This window comes from Centrocercus urophasianus, unplaced genomic scaffold (assembly GCF_019232065.1).
Source record: "Centrocercus urophasianus isolate 14NV4802_14NV808 unplaced genomic scaffold, USGS_Curo_1.0 seq_10, whole genome shotgun sequence".
Classification (NCBI taxonomy): Eukaryota; Metazoa; Chordata; class Aves; order Galliformes; family Phasianidae; genus Centrocercus; species Centrocercus urophasianus.
This window is the reverse complement of record NW_024884142.1, coordinates 8,813,719-8,837,059: the sequence shown is the minus strand read 5'-3', so window position 1 is coordinate 8,837,059 and position 23,341 is coordinate 8,813,719. Positions and strand designations below refer to the sequence as shown.

Sequence of the window (23,341 nt, the reverse complement as noted above, 5' to 3'; positions counted from 1 at the left end):
GATACGAAATGGGGTCCTTCCCCCTCTTCAGGGCTGCCTGCTCTTTCTGCCACCCCTGCTGCTTGACAGATCTCTAGATGGGATTTTCAGCACACGGAAATTTACATAAGCCATTTCAGGTGCTCATCTAACCCCAGTTGTGTTGATTTCACTGCAAGACATGTGATCCTCGAGGACATGGGGGGGAGACAGGGTGTGTGTGGAAATTATCCTTTTTGTCAGTGGTAGGAATCTACACCAACTTAACTGCTTTTATAAACAGCCTCCTGGTGGCTCCCAGTTTTGTGCATTGAGAATTTTGTGACAAGAGAAAGCTGATGAGCTTCAATTTGTTATTGTCATGACTTGCAGTCAGATATTTCTGACAAAGTGATAAAAATATGAAGAACTATTGCTGTGTGCATTTTCATCCTGCTCAAATCCCATGGAGTTCTATGTGTTTACTTTTGAAAAAATGAATTACACTTTTGTTTTTGTGGATCAGCAACAAGAAGAAACAGCATTTTGTTCATTTCACAGAATGACAGAATCACAGAATTGTAGGGGTTGGAAGGGACCTCCAGAGATCATTGAGTCCAACCCCTCTGCCAAAGCAGGTTCCCTAAACCAGGTCACACAGGTAGGCATCCAGGCAGGTCTTGAACATCTCCAGAGAAAGAGACTCCACAACCTTCCTGGGCAGCCTGTTCCAGTGATTTCTGTTCTTATCTTGCAGTTCATAGCAATTAGAGCTAAGAAAACCTATATTGTATGCAAAAAAGATAGACATGGCCATTTTGAAGAGCCACCAATATCTGACAGAACTTATGAGGACTACTATGGTGGTGTAATTAGTATCAGCTAATTGAAAGGAAATTCCTTCTTGCTGAAGCTTATGAAGCTGTTATCTTTGAATGGTTGAGTGTCCAGTTTAAGACTGATCTGGAGCTGTGTCATCTGTTATGTATTTGTTTGTCATGCTGTGTTCGTGTTTTTTGTTTCTTGGTAATTTTTGGTTGCTAGGCTATTCTTCCTCATCATTGTATTTGTTATGGCATTGCAGCAAATCACTGCATTTTTTGCATAAAAATCAGTGCTTTGCCTGGTTTTTAAATTCATACTGTTCAATCTTGACAATAAACATTTGAAGGCACATCTGTTCCACCAGCACAAATACTGCTTTGCCTCTCTGGCAATGGAGATTTGTGTTGACGAAAGAAAAAACTGTAGCTCTGTATTCAAAAGAGCATGGCTACTGGTGCTTTTTTTTTTTTTTTAATATAGTTTCCCTGATTATAAAACTTACCTGTTTTGTTTTCCTTACATGTGTGAATGGTAGAAACCATCAGGATCCCGATTTGTTTGTCATTTAGTTTCTTAGTAAAAAAAGAGCCTCAAACAAACATGGCTTGGGTGTTTTTTGTTTTGTTTTGGACAGAATCACACAAAGGCCTGGGTTGGAAGGAACCTCACAGGCCCCCCCACCCAACCCCTGCCATGGGCTGGCTGTCCCCCACCAGCTCTGGCTGCCCAGGGCCCACCCAACCTGGCTTTGAGCAGCTGCAGGGACAGGGCACCCACAGCTCTCTGGGCAGCTGTGCCAGGGCCTCACCCCCCTCCAAATAAAGAACTTCCTCCTAACGTCTAATTTAAATCTCTTCTCTTTTGGATTAAAGCCATTCCCCCTTGGTCCCATCATTACAAGAACATGTAAAAAGTTTGTAGAAAACCTTATAAAGCCCATCAGAAAGAAACCTGAGGGCAAGGGAGAGTATTTTGGGTCAGGAGCTGTGGAAAAAAACACCACTTCCTGCTCTTTAGATGTACTTCTGGAGTACCAGCTCAGCTCCCATATAGTGTTGCTACTGTAATGACCAGCAGCATTATGAAGATTGCTTACAACTGTTGCAGAGCTGCTGGTTTGTTCACTTCTTAAAATCTGATATGTAGATCCAGAAGCAGCGGCCCAAGTTTTGTATGAAATAGAAGCCTCCTGTATAAGTCTGGTAAAAAGTCAGCATGGTTCTGCTGACTGCTGATTTCACAACTAACTACGGCAGTTAGCAGCAGCAGCCTTTTCACCTTGTTTTCATGCAGTGGTGGTGTTCTCTTTTTGCTATTTGAATTGTCCTGACCTCCACCCTTACTTGGGTTCAGAAATGCAAAGCTAGATGCAGGAAGCAGTAAGGATGAAGAAAGTGATATGGAAATAATTAACCACACTGGGTAGCTGTGTGAATAGTGCAGTTGCAATGAGCCAAACCCTGTTTTTTGCTGTCTGTGCCAGTTTGTTCAAAGCTTCTTCAAGTGTCATTATGTCTCAGTTCATTCAAAGCTTCTCCAGGTATATTCATATCATACAATTGTGTTAGCTGTACAGCCTTAATTTATCCTGTAGTTCAAATAGCAAAATGTTTTGGGGGAAGGACACCGCAACATGAATCCTTTGGATATTAAATTGCTAACATACGCAAATGGGCTTGAAATTAAACCAGATCATTGCTAGTTTGAACTAACATTAATCTTCAGGGTTTCTGCTGGTTTCATGTAATGGCCAAGAAGGATTCTTTGTTCTTATTCATGCATAATTTGTTTTGTAGGGTATGGGGTTTTTATTCTTACTTCTTTTGAACCATTAGAAATATGCTGCAACTAGAATAAGAAATAGGCAGTATTAACTTAATCAGGTGCCAATTTGATGTGCTTTGCCTTGTGTGCTCAAGCTTAACTCAGTCACTAAGCTCAGAAAGAGGTTTTTTTATTCCTCAGACCAGATTTATGTGCACTTTTTATGTCTGTCTACACTGGACAGTAACTGGTAAACTATGATTGAATTGCTAGTTAGATGAAGATAAGATGGAGGCCCCTCACATTTCCCTTATATTTGAATCAGAGGAGCCTGCTTTGGCGTAGATTTCATCTTGCTCCCTGGGTGGAATAACTCCTCAACACACAGAGTTCATGCTTTGAAGAGCATTAAGGTAGTGCAGCCTACAACTATATTCAGAGCATGTCATCTCCATTAAGCACCAGGACACTTCTGAGAAAGTTTTGTTTTCTTAGGAATGAACCTGATGATCATGAACCAAAACTACTCTGAGAACACAGTCATCCCATGTTAAATGCAGACTACTAGGATTTGCTTCAGATTCCCACTGCTGGTCTGGATCAGAGAGCTAACACGGATACGGGTTGTATCCTTCCTCATTTGCAGTGTTGGTAGTCCATCTCCTAAGATGACCTGAAAATCTTTGATATATTGCCCTGTACAATAGGGATTCAGCACCGCCAGTGTTTCTGCTCCTCTTCGATTCTTTGGTCAGCACACAGCAGTTAGATTTAGAGAGCGTTAACAAAAGACTGTAGAAGTTTATTGTAGGAGTTAAGAGTTACGTGATCCCTTGTATGTTACAGAAATATTGCATGTCTTTGTAAACAGGATTTTTGTCAGATTATTGTCTTGTTGCAATGACACTTGCACACATTTGTACAACGTTTGGATAGAAGCACATAAAGCAAAATTAGTGTGACACTTAATACTTCCAGCATAACTATTAAAATATAATTTTTATTATTGTATTGAGTAAACAATCGTAGTGAGAAACGTTCTGAAAAGTTGTTTTTCTCTGCCATTTTTTTTAAGCTTGGGTGTAATTGTTATAACCTGTTGTCCGCTGACTGTATTTTCATGTTTTGCTCTTTTTGAAGCTCACGTGGAAAATGAAGAACAGTACACACAAGCACTGGAGAAATTTGGAGGCAACTGTGTTTGCAGGGATGACCCAGATTTGGGAACAGCATTTTTAAAATTTTCTGTGTTTACAAAGGAATTAACTGCACTCTTCAAAAATTTGGTAAGAATTTCTTGCATAAAAGCATGTCATCTTTTTAACGGCACTGTAATTTCTCGGTTTCTGAATTACAGCAGCTCTTCAAGTTAATGATAGGTTGTGCTTTAGCAATGACTGTTCTTAAGAGAAATAAATAAATAAACAAAAAAGAAAACTTGGTTTAAGGAGATGTATAGCACCTTATCCATTCACCTTCCAAAACTCAAAAAAGCCCAAACCCAACCATGTAACTCTGCGAGCAATTCTCGTGTCTATATGCTTCCCACAACAAAGTAATATTGTTTTTAAATTGTGAAACCAGTAAAACTCAGCTTGGCTTACTTGGTTTTGATGTTGCTTTTACTTTATATTGTCACACCTTCCATTTGTATTTCTAAAGAGAAATTTTGGTGTTTCTGGAAGAGAGAGTCTCTTGCTTCTCAAGGAGGACAGTCAGGAAGAAGAAATGAAACGTCATAAGACAATAGTATCCACTGGGGACAAGTTCTGCAACTGAAGCCAATAGGACTTAAAAACACTCTTCAGTGAGCCAGATGGGATGGAGCCAAATGGAAGAATGGGAATTTTAATTATGAATGGAGAATTTTCAGCCTCAGTTTCATATTAATCAGAAAGCACAAACAGAGCAGATTCTGATTCTCCACTCTAGTAGCCAGGGCTGTGTCTGGACGAGTCCCATAATTAATTGGTGCCACAGAGCTCTTAAGCCAGGGGTGAGGAAAGGGAGATGACCCAGATTGATACAAACATTTAAAAATCTGCATCTGCTGAAATCAATGGACGTAGACAGATCAGATGCTTTTATGACTCTAGACCAAATGTCTAGTTTGCAGCCAGCTGGTCATAATCAGTTCTTTGGGGAGTGTTTCCAGCTGATGTGATTTAGGGCAGTCTCATTCACTCCCTGATGCTGTCCTCTCTTTTTACTCAATTGTGATATCAAAGAGAGAGAATCTGGCCCCAAGTGTATTTATCTGCAGTGAAATGTATTTCATATTGGTCACATCGATTTGAATATCTCTGGCTGTACAAATAGCATCTGAGATTATGTGTCAGAAGAGAATCCTTATCAAGTGTGAATCAGTCATTTATCCTGAGTAGTTTTCCATGGAGGTAGACTGCTCATATAGGAGGGGAAATAGAATGGGTCTGTTGATGAATACCTTCTGTTGACTAAAAAACTCCTCTATCGTACATTAGCTGCAATATGGTGACTTCATTAAACAAATGGATCTGTAAAATGCCATGTTTATGTGGTTTAAAAAAACAATCTACTAAGAGCTGCACCCTCCTCTCCAGAAAAAGAGCTGATCGTGTATTTTATTTTAAGAAGCCAAGCAATAATGTAGTTTTATCAAAGCATTTGTTGTTTCAATAATTACTGTCTTTATGAAATATTTCTGATGTGAACAACTTTCCTTCCACAAACTTCAATGAAAAACAAAACCACAATGTATACCTATAGGAGATGGGATACATCTTACTAAATTTATCTTAAGGCAGAGCTTTTTGTCTTCTCCAAAGGGTAGCTTTTTGTCCTGTGTTCTGTTTTCCCACTATCATCTATGTATTTTTGCTTCAGTTTATATATATATATAACACCTGAGATCATACCTAAGTCTTCACTTTATCTGTGGCTCTTATTTTCTCTATTTTTGAAATGCATACAATTTAGCCTGGTCTGGTGTTTGGCGACCCTGCCTGTGGCAGAGGGTTGAAGCTAGATGATCACTGTGGTCCTTTTCAACCCAGGCCGTTCTGTGATTCTGAGTGCATGTGGACATGGCAGTTTATTGTTGGTTGGTTGGTTTTGTGTTGTTTTTAGTATTACTGTAGGATAGGCATCTTCTTTCTTAAAAAGAGATGTCTGGTGAACAGTAGGTCTCTCTAATGATCTGCTCTTTCGTAATGCACTTCATATTGTTGATTTTAGATTTTGATTTTTTTTTCTTCCAGCTAGCAAGGGAAAAGGGAAAAAATAGAGGAACAGAATGGACTTTGAATATGGTGTCTTTTAAATGCTTTTTTTTTTTTTTTCAGGAAGACAGTTCCTTCTGATAATATGTATTTTAAAAAAATAGAAACTTATCATTATTGCTTGAAAATACCACATTTATTTATAAGAATTACAAAATTATGAAACAACTATAAAACAATTTCAGTGATTTTGGTGTCTTTGCTTGTTGCAACTACTAGAATGATTTCTTTGTGACTGAGGTTACTTCAAAAACCTGTTTAGAAGTTTGCTGAGGTAGGTCTGATTTTCCAAGAGATTAAAAGGATATTGACCAGCACAAAGAGACCTACATACTGGGTGAAAATAACATTAGATAGTTTTGTTTGTTTGTTTTAATAATCATAGCCATACATGGAACAACCCCCATGCTTTCTCACACTGTTGTGAGATAACAAGCTCTGAATACCTTAAGCACATAGGCATTGAAAAACATTCTCCTTCTAGAGTGTTCCCAGATAGCGTCCAACATCCTTTGGTTGAAAGTAGTTTTGTTGGAAATGTGGCTAGTGATGCACGACCTGCTGCTGTTAAGAAAAAACACTGGAAGATGTTATTTAGGTAGACCTGCCCCTGAAGTTTCATAGGGCTCTGAATTTCCCCAGAAGATTTTTAGCTGAAGCAAGTGGGGAATGTGCAGGGAAGTGAGAGGACATGTTCAGACTGGAACAGATGCCAAAGCTATTAACACTGGCAAAGCTTTAAGGCTACTGTCAAGTTTTGCTTTGTCGTGTACTTTGATTTTGCTTCTCAAAGCTGATGTGTTCTGTCAGCTCTCAGTCTGGGTGGCATTTAGAGCTGTGGCTGTAAAGTGCTTCTGCGAAGAGATTTTCTTTTCGACTTGTCTTCAGTAAGATAAAGGAAAGACATAATAAAGTTGCTCTACTTTTAACAAGGTATTAAAGTTACTCTTTCCTCTAGTATTTTTAAGGGTTTCTCAAAAGACTGCTGTTTCACAGACCTATCAAGACATTAATGTTTTAAACTACTTCGTTGGTATCTGAAATAGTTTTTGTTACAATTAAATTAATCAACTGTAAACTACTGAAGTTCATGTCTTGGAATTGCTTGAGTTTTTATGTGTTTTGCTTTGCTTTTTTTTTTTTTTTTAGAAGAAGAAGAAGAAGTAGAGTTCCTCAAATTTCAAATGATTTCTGAAAATTCTTGAGAGAAAAAAAGAAAAGCTCATTGCATGTCAAGTCCTTGTAGTTACTCACTTCTGTCTAATGCACTGATCAATTTATGATATATTCTGCAGTATTTTTTACCATAGCTTCGATACTAAATTATACATCTTCCTTGAACTTCCTTTGAATTAGAATTGTGTTTGAGATCAGTCAATTAAGAAGTCTTTTTTAATAGTGAAATACAGGGAAAAAAATGGAAGCTTTTTTGCTGTGTTAGATCTAGCACAGTAGCTTTTGTGGCACATACAGTATTGCTTCTTGGTCTTTTTTCTGATGGTAACTGAGAGGACTGGAATCTGCCTGCTTCACTGCGTATAAGGTAGCTGGAAGGAAGAGATTCAGTGTGAGAAATTTTTTTATTAATAGTTTTCAGTGAGGAGAAATGGAAGAACAGTGGTGGCATTTTCCTAAACATATTCGTTTTAATTCATGTGAGAAGAGAGATTTGCTTAGATGTAGAAGATAACCAATAAGAAAACAGAAGGACATATATTTCTGTACGGCATAATAAACTTACAGATTTTTGTGTCCAGAATTTTCTCTTCTGGATAATGGGTCAGTACAGAGTTTTAAAAATATATTTGGTGTCTGAAGCTTTACAAATGTGCATAGTTTAGTAGAGGAATTCATTTAAATTAAGTACATGAAGAACCTATGGATCCAAACCTATATATGGGTTTGGAGTATTATATGTGAAGATTAAAGATTGATGATTAAAGATCATCATGAGGCAATTCCAGTTCAATAAATCAGCTTCATCAGTGGCCCAACTTAAATGCCTCTGTGTAAATTCATATAGCATGGGAATAAACAAGAAGAGTTAGAGACCTGCACACATGTGCAGGGCAATGATTTTGTTGGCACCATGGAGATGTGGGATGGCTCCCATGACCAGAGTGCTGGAATAGAAGAATACAGGCACCTCAGGAATGATAGAGAAAGGAGATAAAGAGGGCATGTTACCATGTATGTCAGTGACCAGCTGGAGTGCATGGAGCTCTGCCTGGGAACGGATGAGCTGCTGACCAAGAGCTTGTGGGTCAGGGTTAAAGGATGAGCTGGGACAGGTGACATTATAGTGGGGCTTCTGCTGCAGGCCATCCAACCAGGAAGATGGAGCAGATGAGGGCTTCTGCAGGGACAGGAGCAGCCTCGTGTTCTCAAGCCCTGGTCCTTGTGGGGAACTTCACCCTTCCCAGTTTATGTTGTAGAGACAACACAGTAGGACATAAGCAATCCAGGAGGTTCCTGGAGTGTATTAATGGTAGCTTCCTTCTCCAAGTGATAAAGGGGCCAACAAGTAGAGATTCTCTACTTGACTTTGTTCCCATCATCAAGTAGGAACTGATGGGGAACATGGAACTTGAGGGCATCCTTGGCTGCAGTGACAATGACATGGTGGAGTTTGAGATCCTTATGGCAGAGAGGAGGGTGCACAGCAAGCTCACTTCAGGAGAGCAGGCTTTGGCCTTTTCAGGGATCTAGTTGGTTAGAGTCCTATGTGTCTAAGTGTCCTGGCAGATGAAGTTCCTAAGCTGCTATCCAAAGGCTAGTCTCTCTTATCTCTATACCTGATAAAATCACAGCAGTCTTCCTAGAAACTATGATATTGCACATGGAAAAAAAGGAGGTGACAGCCTCCTTAATGAAGATGGCTTCACTACGGATGAATAATGCCTGACAAATCTGATGGTCTTTTGTGATGGGCTTTCAACGTTGGTGGATAATGGAGTTGCAATTATGTGATGTCATCTACTTGGATTTGCGCAGAATATTTGACACCATCCCACATGGCATCATTGTCTCTAAATTGGAGAGACATGAATTTAATGAAGGGGCTAGTTGGTGGATTGGATGATTGCACTCAAAGAGTCGTGGTCAGTGACTCAATGTGAACATGAAGATGAGTGATGTTCCTCAGGGATCCCTACTGGGACCAGTGCAGTGTAACATCTTTACTGGTGACATGGATGGTGGGATTGAGTGCACTCATCAGTGAGTTTGCTGATGACACTGAGCCGTGTGGTGTTGTCAGTGAACTGGAGGGAAGGGATTGTTATCCAGAGGGACCTTGAGGGGCATGAGAGATGATAATATTCTAGATCATGAGAAATAAATCAAGAAAAATACATAAAAGTGAGGACTGTTTCCATTTTCATCCTTTTTAAAAGTTATCTTTAGGAACTACTGAACACAGAATTACCCAGAAGGTCTACATGGATTCAAATGATCAGAAAGTACTGTAAACTTGTGTCTGAAACAGGAAAGAGATGTTAAGGCTTGCTTTTGCAGTAAGTATAAAAGTACAGAAATTGCAATAGACCTCTTTGTTGTAGGTGCTAGGAAAAGCGAGATGTAATAACTCCTCTTAATATGGCATAGGTTCAGCTCTGTCTGGAATGTTATCTTTATTTCTTTGCCAAAAAAGTATTGATCCAAGTGGAAAAAAATTCTGAGGACAGTAAGAAAAAAATTGATTGGGGCTTAAATAGGTTGTTTACTGAAGGAAGCTTAGAAGAATGGGTTTGGCTCAGCAATAACTGTGTGCTTGCAGAAGGGGAACTTAATAAAATGCGTGTAAATGGGCTCTGACCGTGAAAAATATTAGATGAGGTGGCCCAAAGGAAGCAGTGGAAGCTTCCCACTTAGATGTTTTAACCTAGGTTAGAGAATGTACAGTTGGGAATTCTCCTCTGGCAAGAAGGATGGGCTGAAATAACTTCAAGTCTCTCCTTGCTTTTAAAGTTACACACTTTATGCTTTTAAGAATATACTAAAAAAAATGTATTTTCTATTATGTTATACCTGTAGTTCCTAATCAAGAAAGTTCCAGTCTGTAATTTGTCTACTGGTGGTGGTATTGTGGTCATTGCCAGTAGTACGCAGCGTGACGTTACTTGCTGTAGGGAACCTGCTATGCAGGACGGTTGGAATAGATGATCTCAAGAGGTTCTTTCCTACAATTCTGTGGTCAACATTTGTTATGATATGTGAGGATGTTTACATAGCCATCAGAATGAGCAGCTCCATGTGGGCGTTTAGTGTTGGGCAGTCACTGCTTCACTGGAGTCCCATTTCTTGTGGTGTGACACCAGTGATTGCTGTGCCACCAAGTCAGCCTGTCCCAGTTCTGGGATGCATGATCATGTTGCAGGCAGGGCTGGGAGCAAAGGCACCATTGTGTCCTGGTGTGAGAGCCAGGCGTGGTGAAAAGTCCAAAGTTTTTGTTAACGTGATTTTCCAAAAACCTATGGTTTGATGCCAGAAGCATCTCTTCTGCCTTTCTGGTTTTCAGTCACTCCATGCTCATGTTGATTGATCCTGTCCTACTCAAATCGCTGGAAAAACTATTGAAAATTATTCAGTGCAACAGTACTTGCCTTAAAAAAAGGAAAATAATGACGAGTCAGCAAGCAAAATTGTCACTTGTAAACACTTGAGTTCACTGGTGGTTGAGAAAGCCCAGAGCTTCTTAATACAGGGAATGCATCTAGAATTTGGTGGCAGCTGTGAGTCATGTCGTAGGTTCTTCAAGTGTCTGAGTTTTAGTTTAATCAAAATCACTCTGTGCTAAGAAAGCTCCTTGAGAAGTAGTGAAAAAGTTTTTAGTTTCTTTTTTCGTTTCCTTTTTTTGTTTGTTTTGTTTTGGATTTAAAGCAGTTCTAAAAAAAAAAAAAAAAAAGTCTAATTAAAGTAAATAGGAGCTGGCAAATGAAGAACTTCAGTGTTTAGCCATAGACTCTTAAGCTCCTTGAAAATCTTTCTGCTTAACAAATGTTGGCTTGCCTGTTGCCTCTGCCATCACTTCTGGCAGCCATGAGTTCGTTTATTTTTACATTCTCCTTCCTGCCATTTATTCTTCTCCTCCTCTGAGCTTTCTCCAACTTATGAAGTTTTAATTTATTATCCTGTCTGTCATCTTATCTTGTTGGAAGCTGTCAGAAGAAAACTGCAAGTGTGCCAAAGCAGCAGTGTTGGAAGTAGAAACCAGGTCAACTATTTCTTTGCTTTGCTTTTCTTCTAATACATTTTTTTTCCCCTAAACATGTGGAACTTGCTTGTGTTCCTCTAGCAGAGGATGACTTTAATTTCTTTGAAGCTTTCATGCACTTTTGTTCATGTCTCTTTTTAAAAAATATTTTAAAACGTAAATAGCTGGATACATTTTAGCTCTATGGACACACATAGTAGGAGCTGCAGCATATTAGTGCTTCTCTGTGTTTGAAAAATGAGTCTGTTTTTTTGATAGTTCAGCTTAAACTTCTCAAGAAAAAGGGAAAAAATATAAGATCATTCTTGTGTATCCTGCTTTGCTGATTTATAAATATGAACAAGTATGATTCATCTAACTAGGCTAATAATGACAAATTCATGCATTATGTATGCTTACTTTTGCTGCAAGTAAATCAGGAACATAGGGGATACAATGGACTGATAATAACTTGCAGGTAGTAGCACACGGAATTGATTTGAACAGGCAAACGTTCTCCCTACACTAAAAATATATATGCTAATTCTTCTGGACTGTTGTATTTAGGAGCGTGAGTTCATGCCCCATTAACTGAATCACTAGGGGATATCCAGGACTGTTTTGAAAGCTGATGGTTGGTTGTATGAATATGTCTCCAAATAGCTGAGGGTCTGCCATTTTTATGACTTAAGGAAGAAAACACTTGTCTTGAATCTGCTGTTGAGAAACACCTCACTCCTGCTTTCCTCTTGATTACGTGGATTTGAAGAATGTTTAAATGAAGGCTGTGAAGGCATTGATCTTTAGGCTAGACTTTTTACTACAGTGTAGTGATAAGGTAGAATAACACAGTAGAACACCTTGCATAGGATGAGATCTTACATGAAGCCTTTCTATTTCTCCTCTTGGATAGACGTTCTCAGTCTTTTTGTAGAAGTTTTTATTTTTTACCTAAGTTTTGTGTGATTTCAGTGATTTAATATAAGGTTCACTTATATTTTATAAAGTTCTATTTTATTAACTGTAGACACTGTTATGTTGGTATGTAGGTGTTGTAGTGCTGCAGAGAACTTAGAAGGGGATTGTTTCTACTGTCAACTAAGCATGTGTAGATACTGTCCATTCAGTTTTTGTAAGAATTATTTTAAAAACAAACACAAAGAGTTGGAATTTAACATGTTGATTCTAAAGGGCTGTGGTTGCATCCTGCAGATTTTTTGGGAGAAGGAAAAGTAGAGTGGAGGAGGGGAAATGTGATTTATTGTAGATACTCAATGGACCAGATTTTATTTCTTCAACGTTCCTAATCATTTCAAGCTTTAAAATTCATGTACGTTCTTTTTCTCGTTGGTTGCTGGCTGAAATTCCAAGCAAATGCAATGAAGTAGCGTCTTCAAAAAGGAAAGGCAGGAATTTGGCTGTTTGTTCTTTTGTTTTTAATAGCAGCTGTTGAGGATCACTGAGCATGAGGACCACTGGGGATGAAACCCCTCGATTTGCTTTAGTGAGGCCACCAGGGGTGATAGATATCTTTCCTATTTTTCCATTCTGGGTTGGCTGAAACTTCGCAGTTGGACATATATACAATTAAAAATTCCAGATAAGGAACAATGTCATTCCTTATCTGCCCAGGTTATGCTAAATGAGACTTTGATACTCCTGACTTTTTTTCAGGAACAGAAGCGTTATTTGTTACACGATGCAAAATGTGTTCTCTACTAAAAACTGTTCTGAAAATCTGCTTTCATATGTACATTTTTGTGCTTCTTGAAAAAAGCACATTAAAAAAAAAGTGAACAATTCCAACAAAAAAAGAAACCCGCCCAAAGGCAGCTTTCCCTTCACTGCTGCGAAAATTAATCAGATTTTCTTTCTGTCATGTGACTCTCAAGCACTCTGTTTATTACGTTCAGCTCAATCTGTTTGGGTTGTTACAGTTTAAACTCTGTGCCTAGCTGTCCTGACTCGTACTGGGAACCTTGTCTCCAATCATAAAGGGTTGGAAATGAAGTGTTTCTTCTCCTGGTGTATATTACTGTCTTTCTTATTCCTACTGTAAGTCTTCAGTTTTTTTCCCTGTCAAAATACTACAGTGCAGATCATCCATTCAGAACCATTATTTTCTATTTTATTAATTTATTTATCTAAATAAATATTTATGTAAGTTTGTTTTCAGTTTTCATTTGAAGTGAAGATTTTTTTTTTCATCTCAGATTGTTTGTTCACTTTTGAATTACATGCCTACTCAAGACCTCATAAAATCTTTATTTAAAAGTTCTTGTTGATAGGCAAATGGCAAACACAGTACTTTCTAAGAATATACACTAAATGTTTAACTAGTGGCTTTTTAAAGGCCCGAGTTCTTTGTCTTTGTAGTTTGTCAGAGTAAGACTCTGTGTGTTGAGTAACAGACACGTTTTATGGGCCTGAAGAGACTTCAAAATTAAGATTAGTTTAAATGATGCGCAGGAATTAAGAAACATAAATGCAGAAAAATTGTCCTTGTTTTGATATAACTTGAACAGTAAAATAAGGCAGTGTTAGAAATAGTGGTTTCATTTTGCAGTTGTTGGATGTGATATTTACATGAGCAGGAATTCTGCTGGTTTCTTGCTGGTTTGGATTGTAATGTCTCCAGAGTAAGTTTAATTAACTCATGTTGCTCATGTTACATCGTTGGTTACCAGTTGTATTAATAAGTATCTTCATAAAGCAGTGCTAGGAAAATAATATGTATGATATGCTCTGTTGGCCAAGAAGGTCAATGGCATCCTGACTTATATCAGAAATAGTGTTGCCAGCAGGAGCAGGGAGGTGAGTGTCACCCTGCACTCAGCTCTGGCGGGGTCACACTGTGCAGTTCTGGGCCCCTCACAACAAGAAAGACATTGAGGTGCTGGAGTGTGTCCAGAGAAGGGCAGCAAAGCTATGAGGGGTCTGGAGCAGAAGTCTTGCGGGGAGCGGCTGAGGGAGCTGGGATTGTTCAGTCTGGAGAAGAGGAGGCTCAGGGGAGACCTTATTTGCTCTCTACAGCTGCCTGAAAGGAGGTTGTGGTGAGGTGGGGGTTGGCCTCTTCTCAGGTGACTGTGATAGGGTGAGAGGTGATGGCTGCAAGTTGCACCGGGGAGGTTTTGGTTGCGTATTAGGAAAGCTTCTCCAGAAGAGTGGTTAGATGCTGGAATGTGCTGCTGGGGAGGTGGTGGAGTCACCATCCCAGGAGGTGCTCAGGAAATGTGCAGATGCCGTCCTAAAGAACGTGGTTTAGTGGACAATGTTGGTTGTAGGTGGACAGTTGGGCTTGATGATCTTAGAGATTCTTCTCACCCTTCATGATTCTATGAAGATTGCTTAGTGAAACTTTTTGTAATTTCTGAATTGAGGCAACGTACATTCTATATTAAAATGCATTTAATATATTTTCATGTAATTTTTGTTTCACAGATTCAGAATATGAACAACATAATCACTTTTCCGTTGGACAGTTTGCTGAAGGGAGATCTGAAAGGAGTAAAAGGGGTATGTTTATATTCTTATTTATATATGAAATTATTGTTGGTACAGTAGATACATTTAGCTAATGTAATATTTTTATCTTATTTGATATAAAACTTACTAGCTTAATAAACAAGATGGTTATTTTTTATTATGGACTGAGTCATCCGTTCTGTTTGCGGTTGCACATACAGCATGCTTGTTGACTACCTATACCAAATATTTGGAAGCTTTACAAACAGTTCTGAGATATAGAAAATAAGCAGAGAAGGAGGTGTAAGAATTAATTTACAGATATTTGCCTAGTTGAAAGGCTAGCACCTTAAAAATGAAGAATTGTTATTAATATATATGTTTAGCACTCTACCTTTTTAAGAAAAGCGCTGAATGAATGTACTGTTTTTCTGAAGAAAGGCTAAATCTGCTTTGCCCTGAGTATATTTCCTATTTAAAATAATAGTAACTTAGGACTCTGATAATATGTTTATAATAAATTTCAAAGACCATAGCCAGCAAATGCATTTGGCTTCATTTACTGCTGAGCAAACAGGAAGCAACTGGCAGCTATTGTTCTAGGACATTGAAGGAAGAAGAAGATGTACACAGACTAAAAATGGTCTTTGTATGTTACTGAAAGATGAAACGATTATTTATACACTTATGATTATTTACACACGACCTTTCTGTTGCTTGCTTAGTGTGTTTTGCTCCTCTTTTTCTTCTGTTATTCAGTGTCAGAAAAAGTGCACTTAATACAGTGTTGCTCCATGTTCCTGCCTTGAGAAAACAATCAAATGCTACTTTCATATTATAATTGTTGAAAAATCCAACTCAAATGGAGTCCTAGAGATGCTTTCAGTAATGTGAATGTATTACTCTTACGTACAAGACTGCTTTTACACGGTTCTTGTGTAAGCTTTGCAAGAACAAGCAGAATTCTTTGTTCCAGTAGGCACTGCAAGTGGCATAGATTCATAGGTAGATCTGTATTTTTTTCATGTTAATAAGTAACTGCATTATTATTTCTTTTTGGTCTTGACAGGACCTGAAAAAGCCCTTTGATAAAGCTTGGAAGGACTATGAAACTAAAGTGTATGTATATTTTAATCTTCTATATAAAAGTATAATTGAAATCTAAGAAAGTTATTATTTAGTAATACGGTTCCAGGCAGTCCTAGCTGGGAAGATTTTTGTCTGAGTAGAAATGTAAATATAGGCAGAATCATTTGAAGTTCTGTAATTCTGTAGTATGCAGCTCGCTTCATGTGTAAATATTTTCCTTTTTTTTTTAATGCCATGATAGTATCTCTGATAGACTTGTTAGCTTTGTGAAGTTCTAAGTAATCAGAGTAATTTCCCTCTTCGGTTGGGAATGTTTTATTTCAATTGAAATATATAATTTTTAAATTTTTCAGTAGTTTCCAGTAAGACTACAAAAAGTATAGCAACATAATTATACACTTGATGCAATTTTAAGGATGTGTTGTTATTTTTTTCTTCTCTTCACGGACTAATTCACTGTAATTAGCAAGTTTCTTTAGGTAGAAGACCACAGAAAAAATGTCTGTGTGTATTCATAGAACCACAGAATCACAGAATTGTAGGGGCTGGAAGGAACCTCTAGAGATCATGGAGTCCAGCTCCCCTGCAAAGCAGGCTGCACAGGTAGGCGTCCAGGCGGGTCTTGAATATCTCTGGAGAACGAGACTCCACAGCCTCCTTGGGCAGCCTGTGCCAGTGCTCTGTCACCCTTACTGTGAAGAAAAATTCATTGTCTCTAAAAAAAGCTCCAAAATGCTGTGATTCCTGATCAGTCCAATAGCACAAACCTTCACAATATTTAATTACTTCAGCTTATTTAAGTATATGAATGTTTTCTGCATTTCATGCCAAGGTTGGATGCTCTTGTACTGTGTACTAAAAGTGAATGGATACCTAGATTGCTCTTGTCATCGATATTGTGTGTCTAGCACAATTTATTATAAGCCACTTGCTTGAAGATGTATGATAAGGTGTTGAAATAGCCATAGTATCAGTTTTAATAACATAATTTTATATCTGGCTAAATGAATCAAACAAGTCAACAAATCTTAATTCCTCGGATCAAGCAGAATTGATTTTATTACCTGTCATGACCCGATCAGATCAGGGTCATTGAGATTTTGAAATTCCCTTGGTCTAAATTAAGGTGAAATGACACCAAACAATCAGTTAAATGTTTATTTGTATCCCACTATAATACTTAACATAAGATTCTGGGTGTGTATATATGTATCTCCATACCTCATTGGTGATAAACTGATGATATGCTTTGTGTTACATTCTAATTCTGGAACACAGGCCATATGAGGAGAGGCTGAAGGAGCTGGGAATGTTCAGCCTGGAGAAGAGGAGGCTCAGGGGAGACCGCATTGCTCTCTATAACTTCCTGAAGGGAGGTTGTAGTGAGCTGGGGGTCGGCCTCTTCTCTCGTGTCATTAGTGATAGGACCAGGGGGAATGGCTTCAAGCTACGGCAGGGGAGATTCAGGCTGGACATGAGGAAGTATTACTTTTCAGAAAGGGTGGTCAGGCACTGGAATGGACTGCCCAGGGAGGTGGTGGAGTCACCGACCCTAGGGGTGTTCAAGGAAAGACTGGATGTTGTGTTGAGGGACATGGTTTAGTAGGAGCTATTGGGAATAGGTGAACGGTTGGACTGGGTGATCTTTTAGGTCTTTTCCAACCTTGGTGATTCTATGATTCTATGATTCTAATCTAGCATGAAAAGAGAGATTGGATAGATGGGTAGGGAAAATCCGTATCACCACTCTTGGTTCCAGTATAGTCTCTGGTCTGGTAATATTAGAGTGGCAGGTGCACACCTGACTGTTGAGTCAAAGTTCTTTTTAGTTATTGCACAAAGGAGATTCTTCACAGATGTGCCTGTTGTTTGCATGTGAGGTGGGAGTGGGTGGGATTCAGCATTTGAGCATGTGTGGATGGGGGAGGGGTAGCATCAACCCTTTCTACTCCAATTGAGTCAGGGTTTGTGGAGACACCATCCCTTATCACATCAGTCAGGTAGGCGTCTTTTGCGGCTGGGAAACTTGCCCTGACTTCCACAGGATGTAGGGCCATCCATCCATCCTGTATTCCGCACCCTCCTAGAATCATAGAGTGGTTTGGTTTGGAAGGGACATTTAAGATGGTGTAGCTCCTCCTGCCCTAGGCAGCACGCCTCCCTCTAGACCATGTTGCTCACAGCCCCACCCAGCCTGGCCTTCAGAGCCTCCAGGGAGGGGTCATCCACAACCTCATTGGACAGCCTGTTCCAGTGTCTCACCACCCTCACAGTAAAGAAATTCTTCCTGATATCTAATCTAAATCTCCCCTCTTCCAGTTCAAAGCCATTTCCCCTCATCCTGTTTCTATGTGCCCTTATGTAAAGTCCATTCCTAGCTTTCCTGTAGGCCTCCTTCTAGTACTGGAAGGCTTGCTATGAGATCCCGCCAGAGATGTCTCTTCTCCAAGCTGAAGAGCCCTGGCTCTCTCAGCCTGTTCCCTCACAGAGGTGCTTCAGCCCTCTGATCATCTTTGTGTCCTTCCTCTGGACTCCCCTCTAACAGCTTTATTTCCTTTTTATGTTGGGGGCTCCAGAGCTGGATGCAGAAGGTCTCCTGCAAGTGCTTCTGTTTCCCTGCTCCAATTGCAAACTTAAGCACACAATTTCTGCTAATTCTTTGCTGTTAAGCAATGCCCCAGCAGTTGGGACATTGAAACAGTCGCCCTATGTCAGGAATAAGTATGCTTCCTGGTTTGACAAGTCACTTGTGTCAGCACAGCTGATAGTCCCTGAAGCAGAATTTCATGGTGAGTTTTATTCCTTATTCCAGTATTACTTGGGTTGTGACAGTTGGTTGAGTTTTCCTAGCTATCCAGCTAGCATCTTGACCTTCTGAGGTCATCAGCTTCACATGTACTGTATGATTTCTTTGGTGATACAGCTCCAGAATATCACAGTATTTAAACACAAGTATCTTTCAGCAGATCCCTGGCTGCCTAGATTGACTGAGAATCTAGCACCACTTTTTAGTTTATTTTCCAGTTGCACAATGTTGAAATGGTTCTCTGTTGCCTACCGAGTTGACCCATCTGAATTCATGTACAATCATGTGATTTCTGTAGGCTATTTAAGTCACAAAAGCAACAAGCTTAGCAAGTTAGCTGAATCTCGTTATTTCTTTTGAGAATAATAATGAAAATGATCTAATTACTGCTTTCCAGGCTTGATTTTTGAGGAGGACCTTAGTTGTGTTGTATTTTTGAAACTGCCTTGCTATAGCAGGATATTCGTAGTAAGACATTCTGAAACACTAAGATAAACCCCCAGTCTGAATTCTTGGAACTTGTAACTGTGCCAAGACTATGATGGTTGCAGTGCTCAGTGTTTTTTTTAATACCAGCAAACAATCCTGTTTGGTGCCATGCCAATTTTCAGCTATTGAAGTAATTAAGATTTCTAACCATCGCCCTTGGCAGTAGTTTGCCTCTGAGGATGGGCCATAAAGAACAGCCCTGTAATTTAGTCTGATATTATCTACCTGTGCCTGATCACTGGATCTGAAAGCTTGTTTAATTATGTAGAACTCATTCATAGTGACATCCCACAAAGCTTGTGTGCAGAATTTAAAATAAATACAATTGCAGGCTGCTGAGGCATATTATCAAGAACGCAGTTCCTAGTGGAATAGAATATTCACCAGGATGAGCATGTTAGAATGATGTAAGGGTTTGTGCTTTGATCCTCAGTTTGGTCCTAGTAGCAAGTGGTTTGTTTCAGAGTCACACTACAACTATTTTCCTTTTTTTAAAAACAAAAAACAAACAAGGAACTTTAGTAATTGAGAAATAAAAATGCCCATGGGAAATGCATTTGAATCTCATTTGAGTTTAAGGGCAATAGATACAGGAGAAGTTGTGTGCATTGTTACATTTAGCGCGTGAAGATGTGATGTTGGCCTTGTATTTATTTTCTGTCTGTGGGATTGAATCCAACGTATGAGATCACAAGATTTAATTATTCTTTTTCCCTTTGAGTGTGACTGTCTTTTAAAAACTCTGCTTTCTAACTTTGCTTTTAATTAAGACACTTCATTTTTTATTCTGAACATGTTCCTTTTTTCAGTGTAAGGAGGTAGTTCTTGGAGATACTTCTTTCCAGGTTACCTTCATAGTTTTTGCAAAATTCCTTAAGGAATGAAACACATCTCCTTAACAATGCTTATTTTTAAACCACTTATGCTGTAGTTTATTTAACATATTAAGAGAAAGTTGAAGGTAGCATATGTTCATTAGGAAGTTCTTTCAGATCCATTACCATTTTCTGTGATATTTCCAGGTGGTTGGCTGGTATGGTTGCCATGTTTTTAACTGCTAGCTTTTTAAGCAGTTACATAAAAGCTCCACATCAGTATTCTAGAGTTTAAAGCTGTTTGTCTAGCCTGTTGGACTCCTTCACTTTGATCAAGACCAAAGGATCATCTGCTTGAGGCTTGGGATAGAGAGCCTGGGAATACCATGTACAGGCAAATTCTTCAAAGCTCTTTATTGTGACTTTTTTTATGGTGGTTGTTTTATGACAGCTTTTTGTGGCTTAAGTTTGTTCATCAGAAACACTATTTTTTCACTGCAATCTGCATCACTTCTACCAAGTGAGTTACCAACTAAATTCAGAATAGAACTTTCCTCACCTCCCTCCAGGAGGCCTGTGGGATTTATCAGACCATCTTGTGTGGAAGACGGGTTTCCAGATAAGCTGAAATGCTCCCAGCTGTCACTGTTTAGCTTGGCCTTACCAAATACTGGAATTTTAGTGGTGTGATTTTCAAGCTGGGGTGAGAACACTGGTTTAAGCCTGAATTTGTTGAGACCAGATTTGTCATCTACTAAATTTTGGACGTATGAAAACAGTGAGGTTTTTTTTGAGTTGCTGGGGTTGCAACCGTATGTGCCTTAGAGGTTTCTAGAGAAAAGAACTGTTTTGATTCTGTGGCCGTCTCAAATGGATCTGAACTTCTCTGTGTGTTTTGGTCATCTGTAGCATTGGGTACATGTAGAGTTGTCTCTGCTAACCTCAGTCTGCAGTACTGACAGAGGTTTCCTCAGTGTTCTTCAGTGTGTTACCTTAGATGATGCCTTGTTTGGACTGTTTCTAAAGCCTAGGATTATGCTGAGTTAGCTGTCTTTTCTAGTGATATTTCTGTTGCATCTTTTTTTTTCTTTTTCTTTTTTTTCCCCTTTCTTTTTTTTCTCCCCTTGAGTTCACAAATCATCTAGGTTTCTAAGCAGCGTTGTCTGCCTAATCCTGTTTATCCTATGCTTAAAATCCTGTCACTGGCCTGAGTTTCTGAGTCACAAGTACAAACCTGCAAAGCAAATCGCCAAATAGCAAAGCTGTGTTTTTCTAGTGTGTTCAGAAGTGGCAACGCCTTTATCCTGATTTCTGTCTGGATAAGGAGATCCTTAAACAATTCTTCAACTCAGTAAATAGAATTCTTCTGATTCTTCTTTATAAAAACAGACTGTTTGCCTCCATATCTCGTCCTTAACTTGCACATCTTTGATGATATTGAGTGTTGATACACCCAAATGTGATCTATTTGAAAAGAAATTCATTGAAGATTTTTTTTTTTCTTTTTCTCCATAATCATTTCTGATCATCTTCAGATTCTGCAGTTGTGTTTGAAAATTGTTTATATATCTGGTCTTGTTTGGGAAGGTAATGTTGATCTGTTCTTAAACTCCTAGATCACCATCAGTGTTGATTATTGTTGATTGATTCTTCCTTTGTAGATACCCAAGTTCTCAGAGCATTTTCCTCAAGATCACCTCAGCTGACGTAATTGGTTTTGTATTTTGGAACTGTTCTTGAATAAGGGAGTAAGAGGAGCAAGCTTTATGCTAGCCAACCATAAGACAAAATTAGGAATATCCTTAGCTGACACCAAGGAATAATTCATCTTTCCTCACCATCCATGATTAGCATGCTTCATTTGTAACACTGAAGATCTTAAAATGTTTTTAAAGCTTTAAGCTAGCTGGAAGATCTCAGTTAATCTCTGTTCAGCCTCCGAGAACTGGCCGCTGCTGCTTGCTGCTCCGGGACTGCAGTGGGATGAGTGCGTCTGCTGCTCTGACTGGAATTGGTGCAGTCTGGTCTCTGCTTGGTACGAGGCAGTTGCTTTCCCCCATGTACTTAAACACTAATGGCAGACACACTGAGGGAGCATATGGGCAGAGAGTACATGTCATAAAACTGCTCATACTTCCAGCAGACAGACTGTATTCACCAAGGCAGTGAGCCAGATTTCACCCACATTGTTTAGTTTGATCAGTCCTCTTGTGGTAGATTTTGAGGCAGATATTGTATCACTTCTGTACAGGAGTCAGAACGATAAACTTCCTGAAGCACATTATTTACTCCCCTTTTTAGCTGTGTTGTACTGTCAGTATCCCAGAATCCCAGACACAAACCTGTCTCTCCTGAAAAGAAAAAATGTTAATTTTTTCTTTTAATAAAAATTACTTTGTTTTTAAGCCTGTGAATATTCTCTTTAGAAGTCCTGTGATAGTAAGCGTTGTGCTAATGCTATTAAAAATAAAGGCTCATTGAAAACTAGCAGGCTTTTCTGGGAAGACTGACTCCCTTTCCTCCTTTGCCATTTTCCTTTGAAAAGCTGGACATGAAGTCTGTTATGCACACTTGAGTGAATAAAACAAGTTATTTGAATGTGCTTAGGGGATTAATAAGATCAAGGCAGTAGTCTGAGGTGTGTTACATCACTGTGCAGAAATGCAGGCACTCACATGTAGATATCATTAATGAATGGTTTTTGAGCCAAGTCAATAGGAGAATGAACAAGTTCTTACTATAGTCTTGTGTAAAGATGTCAACATAGCTATGTAATTAAATGATATTTCTATCATTTAAAACCCATTTTACTCATTTTTAAACAGTATTTAAAAATAATATCTGAAAATTTTGCAGGCTTTTCTTAAATTACTTCTTTAGATTTCTAACATGACTCAGTAGACCACTGATGTTCATCAGTTGTCAATACTCCTTTCATATTTTCTTTTAAAGCATGTACATGAAGCACCTTCTAGGTGCTATTGCCACTTTTCTGTACCTAAGTACTTAGCCTGGCTTACTGCTATACAGGTACAGGGGAAGAGAGGAAGAAAGACATAGATCCTGCCAGCTTGCTGCTGCTGCTGCCTCTGCTCAGGCTACTCCAGTTTTTTACCCTTGTTCCCTAGCTGAAAGTAAATACCTGCCTTAGGTATGTTAAAGAGCAATAGGTCCTGTCCTTCAGTAGTAATAATAAAGCCCACTTTGTTTATATCATAATGTGGAGTAGAATTGAAATGAAAATTTCTACTGAAAAACAGTTGTTTCTCTAATTGGAGCTTTGCAAATAGTCATGCAATGATATTTGAACGGATGAGGCCACTTATTTTGCATCTGACCTACTTTCTTGTTAAAGTCCTTCATCCTCTATTTCGGCTGTACTTGTCTATTACAGTCTGAGCTCATTGTCTGTTAGTCATGTGCAGGCGTCTTGCAAATGGTCTGAAGGATGCTCAGATTTAAATCTTAGTCAGCAAAGTCTACATATGCAGTACGTACTGCATGAGCTTCAAGAACAGCAGTTTTACAAAATGCTTGCCTTTTATTGATCCTAGAAGATTTTCCTAGAGCTTTCTGTATTTAATTATTTTGTTTCCTTGATCTGCCTGGAAAACTGGAACGTGCCTTATATGAAGCCTTTCGCCTGCGAAAGACCTCATACAGGTGTTCGCAATCG

General features: G+C 38.9%; 1 protein-coding gene across 3 annotated transcripts in view; it reads left to right on the top strand.

The window, feature by feature from the left end:
- Positions 1 to 23,341, top strand: part of ASAP2 (ArfGAP with SH3 domain, ankyrin repeat and PH domain 2) — a 90,900-nt gene that overhangs the window by 24,071 nt on the left and 43,488 nt on the right. For all 3 annotated transcript variants that reach the window (XM_042813529.1, XM_042813518.1, XM_042813509.1), the window contains exons 3-5: positions 3,688 to 3,833; positions 14,443 to 14,517; positions 15,536 to 15,585. In XM_042813529.1, the coding sequence (XP_042669463.1) occupies positions 3,688 to 3,833; positions 14,443 to 14,517; positions 15,536 to 15,585 (271 nt within the window). The remainder of the gene's footprint in view (positions 1 to 3,687; positions 3,834 to 14,442; positions 14,518 to 15,535; positions 15,586 to 23,341) is intronic.